Source organism: Maylandia zebra, linkage group LG8 (assembly GCF_041146795.1).
Source record: "Maylandia zebra isolate NMK-2024a linkage group LG8, Mzebra_GT3a, whole genome shotgun sequence".
Lineage (NCBI taxonomy): Eukaryota > Metazoa > Chordata > Actinopteri > Cichliformes > Cichlidae > Maylandia > Maylandia zebra.
Genome location: NC_135174.1, coordinates 17849458 through 17865360, shown reverse-complemented (window position 1 = coordinate 17865360; position 15903 = coordinate 17849458). Strand labels below are relative to the sequence as shown.

General features: G+C 40.8%; 1 protein-coding gene across 1 annotated transcript; it reads left to right on the top strand.

Annotated features, from left to right (window-relative positions):
* The first annotated feature begins 1332 nt into the window (after positions 1 to 1332).
* cpn1 (carboxypeptidase N, polypeptide 1) lies at positions 1333 to 14528 on the top strand. The gene is made up of 9 exons (XM_004567482.5): positions 1333 to 1746; positions 3316 to 3512; positions 5119 to 5274; positions 9344 to 9520; positions 9638 to 9749; positions 11751 to 11890; positions 12917 to 13016; positions 13857 to 13975; positions 14094 to 14528. Exons 1-9 carry the CDS (start codon positions 1512 to 1514, stop codon positions 14202 to 14204), a joined length of 1347 nt encoding a protein of 448 aa, XP_004567539.1. The 5' UTR covers positions 1333 to 1511; the 3' UTR covers positions 14205 to 14528.
* Positions 14529 to 15903: the final 1375 nt, after the last annotated feature.

The window sequence follows — 15903 nt, the reverse complement described above, 5'->3', positions numbered from 1 at the left end:
ATGGATGTTTTGACTTCTGGACTGAAAAACTGAGTTTTTGTTTTCGTGATGTTATAAAAAGTGGCGATGACAGATGTGTCTGGTTAGGTGAGGGGTGATTTTTGCTGGATTGTTTGACTCAAATGACAGTTACAGCTGAGCACACTTGGCCTGGCAGCGTGATGTGAATGAGACTGGCGAGCGGGATCAGAGCTTTGAGGCATAACATATGTAAACAGTGGAACTGCAGAAATACAATCACTGGCAGAGACAGTGAGGACTGGTCTCATTCACTTGAGCTTGTTTATTAGAAAGCCACTGCTGCCACATGCGAATGTAAAAGCCTTAAACAGAAAAGCACATTTTGCCTTCATCCACTTTTGTCCACCGTCACTCAGCCACATCTTTTTCTCTCCTGCTTTTCCCTCCATCCTTGTCGGGTTCTTCCTCTCTTTGTCTTTGTTACCTTTTTCCTTCCTTTTCCCGAGCCTCCTGTTGCTCAACTTTCCATGTGCTACTTCTTCTCTTGGCCCCACGTTTGCTTTCCCCTCTCAATTTTTTTAAGCTTCTGCAAGCAGTTGCACAACATTCTGCGAGGAAAAAGCTCCCTTTTTTCTCCAGCAGGCTTGATTGACAGCACCCCTTGCACGCTCTGCAGTAGTCGTAGTGTGTGTGTGTGTGTGTGTGTGTGTGTGTGTGTGTGTGTGTGTGTGTGTGTTTGTACGGGATGCATGCATCTCAGTATCGTCCTGTGCCTTTTAGAAGTTTAACTGCAGCATTTAGTCTTTTTGCAAGAGCCTGTGTTGGTATGTTTTTCTATGTGTTAGTGCTTTGGGGAAACAGAGCTACAAAAGCCAGTTTAAAGGTTGCAAAAGAGCTTTCACACTCATTCATCTGTGGACTTCAAGCGCATGTGCATGCACGTACACACACACACATACACTCACACGTGCATGCACGCACACGCAGGGGTTGTGTGTTGACTTAAGAGTTAATGAATGGATGATTGAGGGCTGCAGGGGTTGGGGAAAGCAGTGCCGTGGAAACAACCCCTCTTTCCCAGGAAGGGAGCACAGAACAAGAGTTAGAGACAAAGAAAGGGATGGAAAATGAGTGTCTCAGAGGCAGAATGAAATTCAGAGTGTGTGTGTCGAAAGCTCAGGGGGCTGTGGGGCAAACTACTTAAAGCAGAAGCATTTGAAGCCCCTAATAAAGCAAGTAGCATGTACTTGACAAGCACCCAAAGGGAAAGAGAGAGGGAGAGAAGCAGCTGTTGGAGGAGGAGAGTGAGACAAAGAAGGAGCAGGGGGCTGTCCTTACTTGCTCTTCACTGAGAGGACTGTATGTGGGAGGAGGCAGAGAGAGAGCTGGAGAAAAGAAGGGGCACAAGAAAGAAAAAGAGCAAGCAGGGAGCAAGCAGTATGTGTGGTGTGTGAAGGAGAATACATCTGAAATCCTGTGAGTGGTTTGCATAGTTGCAGGCAGCCTCTTCACCAGCCTCTCCTGCGCTGCACAACCTGGGCTAAGGGACCATGCAGCAACCCTGGACTCTTCCCTGGCTCTGTGCTCTCCTGCTGGGGCTGATGGGGTTCCTGGTGTCGGGCTCAGACTTCCAGCATCACAAATACGAGGACATGGTACGAGCTCTGTTTGCAGTGCAGAGCGAATGCCCCTACATCACGCGCATTTACAGCATCGGGCACAGTGTGGAGGGTCGCCACCTCTATGTCCTGGAGTTCAGCGATAACCCGGGCAACCACGAAGCATGTAAGTAACACCTGATCCGTTGTTTGACAGCCCAGTGACATGCTGTACAATGATTTCATGTTGCATTTTATCCCAAAGTGGATAATTGGCAGAAAACGTGATGGATGGAAGTAATTTAACAGCTTAATAATTTAATCCCAACTCCTCAAAAAAAGCTGATAAACATCTGCAAATGATATTAATCTATGATAGATTTCGAATGCACAACCTGTGCTACTGGCTCCTCATCTGTCTTGTACTTTTTGCCACACACAATGAGAAGAGCTGGCAGGAGACTGAGTCTGCAAGAGGCTTCGGTTTTGTCTCAAGCTTTCGATTTTGCCTTTATGAAGCCGAACCACTGTGTGACTTAACAGTGAGGAGGAAAAGGTGAAATTATCCCGAAGTGGGTGCTTTGAACATCACTGGCTGTAAACTGAGGAAAACTCAAAAGTGAAAACAAAAAAAAAGGAAAAGAAAGAAGAAAGTGAAAGAATCGAGTCAACATCTGTGATTCATTTTGATTTTTCTTTGCCATCCGACCACTGACAAAATGTAGCAGATGACAAACAGAATCACTTTGAGTCATCAAGGATTTAACCCTGAATACACTCCCACAAAAACCACTGAATCAGCTCTTCAGGTATTTAGTTTGCAGCTAGTGTATGATTATATCCAATGTTTGCATTGGAAATTGGCCAAAATGTCATATCAAGGAAATGCTGTGGAAGATTTTTCCATTCTTGCATTTAAAAAAAAAGCTTGACAACTGAAGGGAATGTTTTTTTGGCTTCAGCCAAGCCTGCTTTTTTTCTGCGTGTTTGCATACTCGGAAGCTTCCTTCAGTAGAATTGAAGGATGTAGGCCTGTTCTGTCGCAAGGTGACCGAGGGTGAAAAACAGGAACTGAACACTTCATGAAGGGGGAGTGACCTGAGGTGTAGTCTGGGTCAAGCCTCCTGCACTCTGTACGAAGTTCATGCGTTTCACATACTGCTGAATGAGTGTGTGTGGGTTTTCTTTCTTTCTTTTTAAACTACATGCTGGAGCCAGCGCTGTTTTGTGAACTCATGGCCAGTTGGAACTGTGCTAAAGAAAAAGAGGGGAGTTGCAATGCCCAGCATGCCATTTGGATGCCTGAAACAATTAGTGAAGGGCGCTGATAGATTTGAAAGTATCAATGACGAAAAAAAACACAAGCGCTTATTCTTTGATGTGATGGTTTTAGTGTCAAATTTAGCGCAAATTTGTATCTAGTGTTAAGTCATAAGTCTGACCTCTGGCAACCGTGCTTGGGGTTTTTTTGCTTCCCTCAGTAGTGATTAATAAAGGGATCCTCAGGGGGAAGAAACCCTGCACAGAGAGCAAGGCTGAGACATTGGTGGCAAATACACATAACTCATCCAGATAATTCAATCAGCACAATTTCCAGAGCTTATGTCTGTAAGAACATCCTTATCAAGAAATTTCTGCGACTGTGGCGTCCTGCATGTGTTTCCTCAGGCCATCTGTTTTAAATGTGGTACTTGACAGCTCTGTGTGGCTTTTTTCGTAACTTCATGCCCCCTCTGCTTCTCCACTCCCTCCCCAGTGGAGCCCGAGTTCAAGTACGTGGGCAACATGCATGGCAACGAGGTGCTTGGGCGTGAGCTTCTCATCAAGTTCTCCCAGTTCTTGTGCGAGGAGTACCGAAACAGAAACCAGCGAATCGTGAGGCTGATCCACGACACGCGCATCCACATCCTGCCTTCCATGAACCCCGATGGCTACGAGGTGGCTGCCAGACAGGTAATTTGAGCTTTAGGCTTAGACGTGCCAAAACAAAACTCCCTCTGGGACGTCTCTGGCTGTGTTTTTTCAAAGAAACCGTCCCCCGTGCAAAGAAGAAGAAAAAAAAATCTATATTTTCTTTTCCCTTGGTTTTGTTCTTGGCAGTGGAAATATTAGAAATGTTGAGGTCCCTGAGTGAAACTAAACACCTGCGAGCCACACAGCTCAATCCATCTGATCTTTTAGGATTTTTAAACAAATACGTGTGTGTGTGTGTGTGTGTGTGTGTGTGTGTGTGTGTGTGTGTGTGTTTGTGTAAGACGAGCGACTACGAGTCAAACAGTAGTTGATGATTTTTCTCCACCGTTTGCTTGCGTCTGTAATAATCCCATCTATCAGCTTCCCAAGAAAGCCCCTAACTTTGTGTCAGGGGTAATTATGGGCCGTGAAACAACTGATACACTGATACAGACTGCTGCAACACAAATACACACACAGTCTCTTGCTGGCTAATGATATGTCCTGAAGCGACCAGCTTCACATGACAGTCCCTCTCTTTGCCACTCAGACGACACATACATACTGCACTGTAATTAGTTGCGTCAGCAGATGTTTGGGTGCAGCAGCATCTGTTCAAAAACGGCAAGGCAGTTTCGTTTTAAAGCATCCTTGGCGACTCAATGTTGTGATCAAGCTTTTAGGGAAAAAAACAACAACAAGAAGAAATCTTATCAGAAAATGTAAGCTATAGACACCAACACACAGGTCAGTCAGCTCTTTTGCAAAGTCTTAGAAAGTCTCACACTGAAATACAGAAGAAAGTCAAACCAATCAAAAAAGAGCTTCTTAAATTGCCCCCTTGCTTTACTTGATATATAAAAACATATAGTGACATTTAAGATTAAAGGTCCAAGCTAAAGATGCAAACAAATAAGAAAATTCCAAGGCACTCATAAAATAAAACAAGTCTACAGTTAGTGATGCCCCTGTGACGCTGCATTTAAGCAAAACAGACCTTTTAACTAAACTGAAATGTTAGCATCCTAACATGCTTGCAATGACAGTGCTAACTAATTCGATGTTTAGTTGGAGTATTGTTTACCATGCTCACTGAGGGGGAAAAGCTGTTCCCTTTAAGCCAGCTTTCTTCTGATTGCCTGTCCCTTGCATCCAGAAGGCATAACAGCAGGTAGGAGGGGCTTCTGTGCCCACAGCAGGTGTATGACATCATTAAGATCCAGCAGTAGAAAAAAAAACTGCCTAAGAGTGAGAACTTGAGCTTTTTGCTTAAAGTGCTTTGACTTTGGGTACTTTTAATCGATTGTGACAGTCTATCTGTCCGGCTGTTAGCACACTCAGTACCATGGATTTGTTGCACGGTCTTAAAACTCCGTTTTGGGAAAAATACTTGACTGTTGTTGCTCTATAGATAGCCTCTGAGGACTGGGGAATAATAAATTCAGCTTTGTTTTACTGCTTCCGAGAAATTGGAGCTCATAACTTGACCTCCGGAAACCTTAACGTCACAAGCCAAAATATGATCATTTAATCATTCTGGTGGGAAAGAGCAAGATTACTCACCAGTTTTAAAAAAATGTTTTTTTTGTGATCTGTGCATCAACAGGGTCCGGAGTTCAACGGTTACCTAGTGGGTCGAGGGAACGCCAGAGAAATCGATCTAAACCGCGACTTTCCGGACCTGAACGCGCTCATGTACTACTACGAGAAAACCAAAGGACGAAACCACCACCTGCCCCTCCCGGACAACTGGGAGCATCAGGTCAGTTCTGCTGAATACAACTGAATACAACTGAAACCGTTTGAGGGTGTACGTGTGTGTTAAAGTGTCCATGTGTGTACGCAAGTATGTGTGGCTCGGAGCATATGTGGGTGAGAGAGAAGGAGGGAGCGAGGAGGAGGATGGATGAGGGCATTTATCATGCTCGTGTGAGCGTGTGAGCGAAGCTGAATAATGAGCAGCTGTAACATAGTTGGGTTATCTTGGCTTTAACTTTGTTGACATAAACAAATTCATGAGATCTGCACTGGATGAGATTCCAGTGCCAGCTGTGTCTCAGCTAAATAATAAAAAAGTCCATATATTTAAATGTGAGTAGACTCAGGAGACTCCTTGGTCGGTCCTCTGTATCATTTTGTGACTTTTTTCTGCGTGCCTGTATAGCCTAGACCTGTTTGCTTATCTTGCACATAGCAGGCTATGGCTCTTAGCATAGACACTGTGGTTGCCCTCATTTGTATTTGGAGTCTTTGAAATATGAAACAGGTGGGGTAACTGGCAACCTAGCTCCGCAAACTGGAACAAACTGGAACAAAAGCATTGGTAAGTCATATTAGTTTGCATATTTCTTTAGATGCTGGAGCTGAGAAAACACCCCAAGAAGAAGAAGCAACCCCCCGCCAACAGCCTTCTTCTTCTCTGGGTCATAACATGTGATTAACTATATGCACTGTTTATGAGGACTTTGAGCCTCAGCTAAACATTTTTTGGTTTTCATCACCATCATGAGAAGTTACAGTGAGCCACTCTGCAGCGTCAGAGTGTAACTGTTACCCTGAGGCACTGGCTGACTCCTCACTTTGCTGCTACTTTACCCAAAACTGTCTGCACATTGCTATGTCTGCACTATAAAAGTACAGATGCTCTCTACATAGAATAGACACTATATAAACCTGCCACACTTACACGGTGACTGAGACTAAGGAAGAAAAATGTGCCTCAGAGTTTCGGCGTAAGCAGCAGAGTTCAGATTGGCTGTGGGAGAGACCTGGCTTTATTCTGGGTGATTGAATGGCCTTTGTAGCGCAATGTGTACTTATTTCAGATCACTGAAGTGTAAAATGAACAGTGGAGAGTAACATGAGAGTGCGTGCTGTCAAACAGTCCACTAGCCTGCCAAAAAGTACATTTTAACTATTAAGGTCAGATCCTTGGGGGTGTCTCAACTGCAGCCTCCAGTAGGACTGTTGTTCATAGTTTCCTTGAAAAATAAAATTCCTCCCTCTTAAGGACAGTCAGTTTTTATTATAACTGCTAGATAGCTTCATGTTTTGAGAACTGAAATATGAACCTAAAGTTGATTATATCTTGAACCGTCCAAATTAAAATACCTTTAGCTAGATTTAGTGATAGACTCTAAAGAAAAGATGGATATAATCCTCGTAGAAGTGTCTTAAACATACATTTAAACCCTTCTTCTTATGGGGCGTCCCAAAAAGAATTCAACTTCACCGACTTACGTGCACGTGCGGAGGAGGGGCGGGGGTATTTCAGCTGTCACAGGGCAAGAGGTGGGTAGAAGCCTACGAGAAAATGACCCTCATTTGGTTTATGACCTCAGTGTTTTCCTTACGCATTTATGGTCTCACTTGCTTATGTCAAGTCTTATTAAATATAACATGTTCACTTTGTAAATTATTTATTAGGGGGGAAAAATGAAACAGGGTATGCTTTATGACAGGGTGTCAAACATAAGGCCCAGGGGCTAGAAATGCCCAGACAAAGACAAGGGTGTAAATTTGAGACTTCTAACTGTATTTTTGTAGTTTTAAATTGCAGCTTTTCCTATTAATAAAGCCCTTCACATGGACATTGATGCTAGCTACACTAATACAGTCACAATCAACTATAGACATTTCTGTTGGTCTACAGTAAAAAAAAACTAAACATTTTCTCTGAATTAGTCGTGATAGTCTGTTCTGTATTTACAGGACAGTCTGAGCAATGAGCTACCGAAACCTTTTCTGTAATTTTACACGTTTAATTCTTATAATTTAAAACCAGAGTCGTGCTGATGAATTTCTTTAATTTAATACAGTTGCATGTTTGTTACCATGTCAGAAAAACTGAGGTGAATTCTTCTTTGTCCTATATTAAGATATCTCATGGATTAAAGGTGTAGTTTACTTCTTTATACTGGCAGAAATGGAAGTTTCACTGGTCCAGTTAAACTCAAAGTGAGCTGTATATGGTCTGTGAAATGAAAAATTTGAATGAGTTTGATATCTCGGCTTTAATCCAGTTGCCAAGTGGATTGCAAGCATGCAATGTGCTTGATTTCAGTTTATGAGGAGTAAATATTATCCTTTAGGAAACAAAGAAAGTCATATCAGTGCTTTAAAATGAATGCGTGATTGATTTCTCTTCCCTCAAAATAACTCTTTTCAGTGTTTTAAGCAGTTTTGACAGGGCATGTCATTACAGAGAGGTGGTTTCAGTATAGTTTTCTTTTTCTTTCCCTGTCGCCACACCACTTTTGTTCCCAAGCAAAGGTGGAAAATTTTATTTTTTAACCTCTAACTGCAAAACCAGAGAGCCAGGGAGTCTGTACATATGACTGTCTCCTGATGCAGAAACACAAAAGGGTAACTGTGCTTGTCTTACAACTGCTTTATTTATGCTGGTCAGGAATACATTCTCACATAAAGCCTCAAGCCCTGCAGGCTCGAGAATGCAGCTTTTACTAATTTAGCTAAGTGATGAAACTTTCTTCACTGGAACAAGTGCAAGACTAAACTGAGATGTGCTAAAATAAGACTGAGAACTGGGCGGCAGCACATTTTCCAAGTTTCACTTTCATTTCTCTTAGAAATACCTTATTTACAGAGTCCCAGAAGAGCCCGACATAAAACAAGGCTCCTTTTGCAAAAGTATCCACTGACATTTGACTGGCCTCCAGAGGACATCCCTCACCCAGTGTGAAAACTAACTTCAGACTGTCAGTGATCCTATAAGTGATCCAGAATGTTTGATTTGCTTCTCTTTGCATTTAATATGGGGTAGTATCCTCTGTTGTTAGTAGAGCTCTGCGATATGGCCGTGTCTGTCCTTCGTGTGTAACCCTACACCGCGGTGACAGCCCTTATTTCAAAGGATGCACAAGTATATATAAAGATCTACCGATAATAAATTCCTGCCGGCGTTCAAAACGGGAGCCAGACCTCTTGGTTACAGCTGCTCTGTTCAAGGTCACTGGTTTCTGATCAGCTTGATTATTCTTGAACAGAGTCAGACTGTGTTTATTGTCCTACATACCATATTCAAGGAGAGGTATTACGCCTCGTCTCCAAACGTGATAAATGGCTCTGAGAGTGTGAGGAGAGTTAACGCTGACAGAGAAAATAAATGGCAGCCCCAAGTGGAATTTCAAGGTCTGCAGCAATGCAATGGAGATGCCATCTGGCTGAGGCTGATCCCGTTCATGCAGAATTTGATGAATTAATTAGCAAAAAGATCAAAAACCTTTAAATCAGTTTGCATATTATGAATTATATGTACACGTAACTGTTGTGTTTCCACTCCTTTGTTGCTAAGTCCAGCTTCAGTTTGTGAATTTTGTATATTCTCATTAAATTTATCATTAACTGAAATGGTTGGTATTCTTTAACCATGAAGCTAACCATGCCTGATGCATTTAGGAGGAGCTAGGTGAATCATTAAATGTGCTTGAGCAAAGTAGAAGATTCTTTAAACTCTAACCATTTTTGCAAAATGATTAAGTAAAAAAGAAAGGCAGAGAGAAAATATGTCCATAAGGCAAAGCCAGAGGAAACCGGGGTTTGTCCAGATAAGCAGCCAACCAGAGAAGCCAGCAGCTTTGGATGAAAAGAAAACCAGATGTCAACCCGCTGATGTTGTTTGGGAAATATCTCAGGTGACGTAAAGGACTGTATGGGATTCTGCATTATAACTTATTTGATGATTTAGAGACATTTTGACAGGTTCTCAAGTGGGATTAGATTGTTTCATTTGGGGAATTGGAATAAAGATGCATGCACGTGGTCCTGCAAGTACAGTAAATCTTAAATGTCCTGCTTCTCATCCTCCCCAGGTTCAACCAGAGACTTTGGCTGTGATTAAATGGATGCAAAACTACAACTTCATCCTGTCAGCGAATCTTCACGGAGGAGCCGTGGTGGCCAATTACCCCTTCGACAAGTCGAGAGATGGCCGCATTCGAGGGCGGACCACCTATTCGGCCACGCCTGATGACAAGATCTTCAGAAAGGTGCGTGACAGATTAAAATTTCCAGATGTGACACACATCTCATACCGTCACTGCCTGTTGTGTGGGTATGAAAACACGTGGATGAATGGGCCCGTGTCCTTTTGTGTGTGATGACAGTTGGCGAGGACCTACTCATACGCTCATGGCTGGATGCACAAGGGCTGGAACTGTGGCGACTACTTTGATGAGGGGATCACCAATGGGGCCAGCTGGTACTCGTTGTCCAAAGGTGAGCAAAACGTCTTCTCCTAAGCAGAAGGGAAGACAACAGAAATGCGTAGTAAAAGCACAAGAGACTCACTTGGAGCAGTCTCCAAATTATTACTGAGGCTGGCTTTCGTAATTGAATTAATCGTAATTGAAACTAAATTATTTACACGTTGTTTACATCTATTTTTGGCCAGTGAGTCTGCATCTGGATTTATATTATGCTGCTTTGGCACCACAAAAGTTAGTGCTGTAGCTCAACACCAACAACACTAACTGTTGTCCTGACCTCTTAGGTTTCCAGAGAAGTACTGGTTGCCAACATTCCAGTATGTACAAACTCATAATATAAACAGCTACTTAGAAAATAAACTATTACACCCCCCAGACATTTTGGAATTTGAAAGCCAAAGAAGATAATAGCTAAATTATCAGTTTCAATGAAAAATGAGCTGAAAAAATGCCCCGCCACACGAGCACACAGTCCTCTATCCTATGTACAAAACACATTGTTCCTTGCCTACATGCAAAATTTCCATGTGCTGTGGAACAAACGCTGTAATTCTCCTGCTAAAGAAAGACAAGACCATCTGAGTGATGGCTTCCTGCTGTCATTACCTTCAGCATGAATGAAATGCACTGACTGGCTCGCAAGGCATGCTTCTCCAGTGTCATCATGCACTGGGTCTGCGCTTGCCTTAAACCCCCTTACCTCTTGCACACTGCCAGCTAGCAGTAGAGCAGTGGACAGGGGGTGTAAAAGGCACCCATTCAATACGATCCGCACCATCAGCAGGCAGTGTGCAGCACTCTGAAAAAGTCTTGAGTCACCTCTAATTTCTTTATATTTTGCTTCCAGGAAGCCAGACCTTGAGCAGTAGTTCTCCAAGCTTTCTGAAGGTCTTTCAAAGTTCTTCTTTAGACTTTTTATTTTTAGTGGAGTCTGTGGACCTGAACATTTTCAGTTGACTCCGTTTTTTTTTTAATTTGATTTTTCTAGCAATTATTTATTTCATGGTCCAGGCTTTAAAGGGTTAAAGTCTACAAGGCAACCTTAGTGGTGACAATTCCTTTTTTTCTTTAAGTAAAGGATCCTTTAAATTTTAACTAAGGTGGAGAGGACCTCGCCTTTTAGTGAGGTTGAAACGAATCATACGGCTCAGCTGGCCTCCCCACCGCTCTTTTTTTTGTGTAAAATCCCATAAACTCTCTATAAATGGAACTGAAGCTTGAAGAGAGTTTTGAATTTTGTGAAATTTCTTGTTATAGCTGAAAATATGCATTAATTAAACCTCCTCCTCCATGCTGGCAGAGACCCTCTCAGGAGTCACACAGCCTTAGGCGCTCGCACGAAACTTAAACTCCTCACCCTCTCATGGTTCGCTTAAAGGCTGGAAAACTTGTGTGCTGCTTTTTAATGAAAGCTTCCAGTAATGCACTGTTACAGTAATGAATTCTTGGAAGTTAAAAAATACCAAGTTTATCCAACTCTCTGGGCATATATTCAGTTTCAGCTCGGTTAATCTGCAACTGCAACAATAACAATCCCCATTTCTTTGATGCGTAAGTCCTGATCCAGGCTGCTCTGGTTTCTCCTCAGCACTGTGAGTCTGATGAGCTTTTCACTTGAGTCATGCGAGCTTTTGAACTGACTGAAAACGCCCAGAGTCTCACTTAGAAGCAGCATGCTATGTTTATTTTACCAGGTCTTTATGCTCCAAGTGTTATGTCAGGGTCTGTGGGGTTACATATGAACCTTCCCTCCCTTCTGGCTCCTTGTACATTTGTTTTTGATGAAAAGTGGAGCCATATTGTAAAGCCAAAAACAAAAGGTTTTTTTTTTTAAAGCAACTTATACTCCTACAATTTTGAACAGCTTCCTCAAGAGGCAAAGCGTGGTGGAAAAAACACTTTGAATCTATAAATATAACTAATGTGTCCTGTTGCAAAGACCTAGAAATCTAAAGTGAAGAGCCACATTAATACATTTATTGTCCTCCTAAAATATTTATCTGTGTTTCAGGCATGCAGGACTTCAACTACTTGTACACCAACTGCTTCGAGATCACTCTGGAGCTGAGCTGCGATAAGTTTCCTCCGGCATCAGCACTGCCGAGAGAATGGCTGGGCAACCGGGAAGCGCTGGTTTCATACCTAGAACAGGTTTGTACATGACGAAATTTGGCAAATCAGAGTTATACTGAAAGAGTATTTAATTTATTGGAGCTCAATGCACCACACATACACACTATTACACATAAAAACCCAACTGCCAGGAGTCGTGAGTCTGCTACCCTGGTGTCTTGTGAATATTGGCAGTCGCCTCTGGGATAAAGTGACCAAAAAATTAGATGCGTGAAATTCTGTGTAATATGAGTAATCTGACTTTTAACCTTCTTCGAGGACGGAACAAGGCCGTGGTCTGAGGACAACAACATGTCCTTTATTCCACTGAGATTCAAAAAGCGATGCTTTGCCACTAATGTTTCTGTAAGGGTGGGCCCCCAGTTGCATACATTTTTTGCAAAGCACTAATTAAACAAACTAAACTGGGCCTGCAGATGCTGTTCTGGTCTTTCTTTAGCTGCTGAACACTGCTGAGCCTAAGGAGTGTTAATTAAGTCTGAGGTGTAGAAATGTAGCTTAGGATTCCTTCATATTCACTCGTATTTATTAGCACATACAGTATTTTCTTTAAAAAAAACATATTATTTAAAGTATATTCAAGTATAATCTTTCTCTTGTAAACATTAAGCAATAATTTTGAGCAAAATGCAACTGAAATGTATAAATAATTAATCATTTGGGAAAATATGTTTGGTATAAACTGAATGTATACTGAGAAAGTAAATTTAATTTGAACAGATTCCATTAAATCTAAAGTTTTGTAACAAATTGTACATGCAATCAAATCACTTTAAGTCAGTATTTCAGACTTTAGGTTTCAGGGTTTTGAGCGTATGTGCTAATAAACATGAGCAAGTGCTGAAAGCTTTGAAGAAACTTTCTGGATGAAGTCAAATGTCTTCAAAAAACTTAAAGAGGTCCAGTCACCTTCCTTTTTTAAGCTCTTAAGACTACAGACAGCTTTACACATCAAACAGATGATAGGAATCCAATTTCCAAACCTTAGATTTTATTAAATATACTTCAATATTTGAAGTATGTACACGTTTTGTCTTTTCTCAGGTGCATCATGGGATAAAAGGCATGGTGTATGATGAAAACAACAACCCCATCAGCAAAGCAGAGATCTCAGTAGCTGGCATCAATCATGACGTGACCGCAGGTAACAGGGACTTTTGGTGTATATGTGGTTGTTTTTTTTTTTTCTTGATAGGTGTGGAAGCTGGATTTATAGTGACTGATTGTCTAGTGTCCCAGCCAGTGAAATAGAAGACCAGTGTTTGATAACATCCGGTGTCAGTCTGTCATTTCAAAATGAGACAAGGACACATACTGCATGACTAATGGCAGGCACTAACAATAACTTCTGCATGAATCGAATGCCTCGAGCAGCCAGAAGTCGACTTTGAGTCTCAGTTCCATAAAAATATGATCCTTTGGAAATAAACCAGAATGAAACAAGACGCAATCTCGACAAGACTTTTAGCGATGAACTAAATTTTAGTATGATATCCAGATTTTAAAAGTGCATTCAATCCTCACACGCAAAAGGACAGTCGAGTGCATCTAATGGTGCGGTGTGGAAGTCAAGCACAGATATAACGGAGCAAGTCATCCTCTACTGGTCAGTGGTGGAAATGCAACGTGAGAGAAATTAAAGTCACCTATCAAGACACTCACCAGCCAGTTCAACAGGTGCATCTCGCTAGTACAGGGATAAGCCCCTTTTTTGCCTTTAGAACTACTTTAATTCTTCATGCCACATATTTAACAAAGTACTGCAAACATTCCTCAGAGGATCCATATTGGCATGATGGCATCGCGTAGTTCATAATCAGTTTCCAATTTGGCACCTACAACTTTCTTTATTTAGTGTGAATTATTTTTTTATGTTAAAAAACTACCGTCATTGTCGACATATTGGTGGCACTCCAGGAATATGTTTAATTAAGATACAGCGACTGTACGAGTCTCATAATTTTCCTTACATGTGCTCCTTCAGGAGTTGATGGCGACTACTTCAGACTTCTGTTGCCAGGCACTTACACTGTAACAGCCTCTGCACCCGGTTACCTCCCTTTCACCAGCACTGTCACAGTGGGACCAGCTGAGGCCATACAGGTTGGTTTCTGCTCGTATGGTTGGTCTGACCAAACTTGAGGTTATTGTGTGGTGTCTGTGTTTTTATGTCTACTAAATAAACTAACTCACACCTTTTATTCCATCTGGTCCCTGACAGCTTCATTTTTACTTGAAACCAGCACCAAAACAAAACCTGAAGGTGAAGCCGCACCACGGCAGGAGGAACCTCTCATCTCCTAAAGCTCCCTTGAAGCTTGGCCCAAGATGAGGCACGGACAATCATTTAGAGGGCACACAGTCATAAACAAATACACAGAAGAGCTCGTACAAAAAACATACACATGCATACGCATATGAATTATGTAAATGATACACAACCTTAACATACCTTTGTAGTCCTAGCGTCTATTTCCTTTTTGGGTTTTGTTTTTCTGTATCAAGAAACTGTTGAAAGGCTGGTGTATTTATCCAACAGTTTTAATTTGTATGAACACAGCTAGCCTGTATTTGTAAAGGATATTTTTTTGGTTTTGATTACAATAATTTGATGGTAAGTGAAAATGAAATTAAAGAAATGTTTTTACCATCTGTATTTAAGACTTCTTTATTATTGCTGGATTATTGCTCTGAAAAACAGGGAAATTAAAAAAAAAAAAAACGTGTACTCAGGTACACATTTAAAGCATATAATAGATATTAATACACTGATTTGCTGAAATGGACATTCATTTTTAAATATTTCGCATTTAATGATTTCAAAATATTTCACAGAATTGCCTTTTTCACATTATAAAATACTTAATTGGCCTTTAGACTTGATCTTAAAGGTTAATATTATTTACCTTTTTTGGTAATAACAATTCTTTTTAAAAAAAATCAATGTCAAGTGAGTCAAAATGTGAACTCAAAAGTAAGAAAAATGACAATAGAACACACAGTAAGATGAGGGTAGATTATGACACAGACAAATGAAAACACAGGGCTTAAATACACAGAAGGAGAGACAGACAGAATGGGAGACAGGAGGGAAACACAGCTGGGGCAAATCAAGGCTGACAAGTCAAAGGAAGCAAAACCAGACACGTTAACATGAGATACGGACTTTCAAAGTAAAACAGGAAACACAGACTGAACTTACAGACGGACTCACAAGCAGACACTGCAACAGAGGGAACAGAGACTGGGAGCATGGCAGACACAGAACAGAGGGAGTATGGAAACCCAAACTTAAGAACTACAAAATCATAAACCAAGAAGGACCGGGGAAAATACAAAACAGAAACCAAAACAAAAAAACAGAAACCAAAACCTTCACAGTAATAAACCAAGACGAGAACACAAATAAAGGTACAAAACTGAAAACACTGGGTCAACGACCCAGGTACCCTAACAATCAAAGGGAATTGTTGCTGCAGTTGCAGTCATCTGACTTTACATCTTGCAGCAAAATAAATAAATAAAAAATACATAAATCTGTATTAATCATTTATTTTTGTATGCAAGTGCCTATAAGGAGCTTTATAAGGAATTTCAGTAAAATATTTATTTTAGAAGTTGGGATTTTAATAATAATTAGCAACAGTAAAAACAAAAAAGGTAACATAGGTAGTACAAAAAGGGTAGTATAAAAATACATACAAAATGATACTAAATTTCTATTTATTCTTTATTTACCCTTTTAACTCCTGTTTTAATTTATATTCCCATTTTTATTACATTTTTACATTTACACATTTCTTCATTTATTTATCTATATTTGTAATTCTTCTCAACAGACTGTAAATTTTTCCTCAAACTAAAATATTTGTTTTCCTTTCTCACATAGTTATGTTTTATTATACATGCGAGTCTTGCTAAAGAACAGAGCTGATTAATCTATTTAAATGAATATTTATTTATATTTATTTTATTTATTCATTTGGGTTCTTTAGGACTATTTCTGTGTGTGATGGAAATAATATATGGAC

Excerpts from the sequence above, each read along its gene's own strand:
- cpn1 (XM_004567482.5), top strand. The coding sequence starts at position 1,512 with ATGCAGCAACCCTGGACTCTTCCCTGGCTCTGTGCTCTCCTGCTGGGG. Across the intron at positions 9,521-9,637 it reads ATGACAAGATCTTCAGAAAG|TTGGCGAGGACCTACTCATA; the intron begins GTGCGTGACAGA and ends GTGTGATGACAG. Across the intron at positions 11,891-12,916 it reads TGGTTTCATACCTAGAACAG|GTGCATCATGGGATAAAAGG; the intron begins GTTTGTACATGA and ends GTCTTTTCTCAG.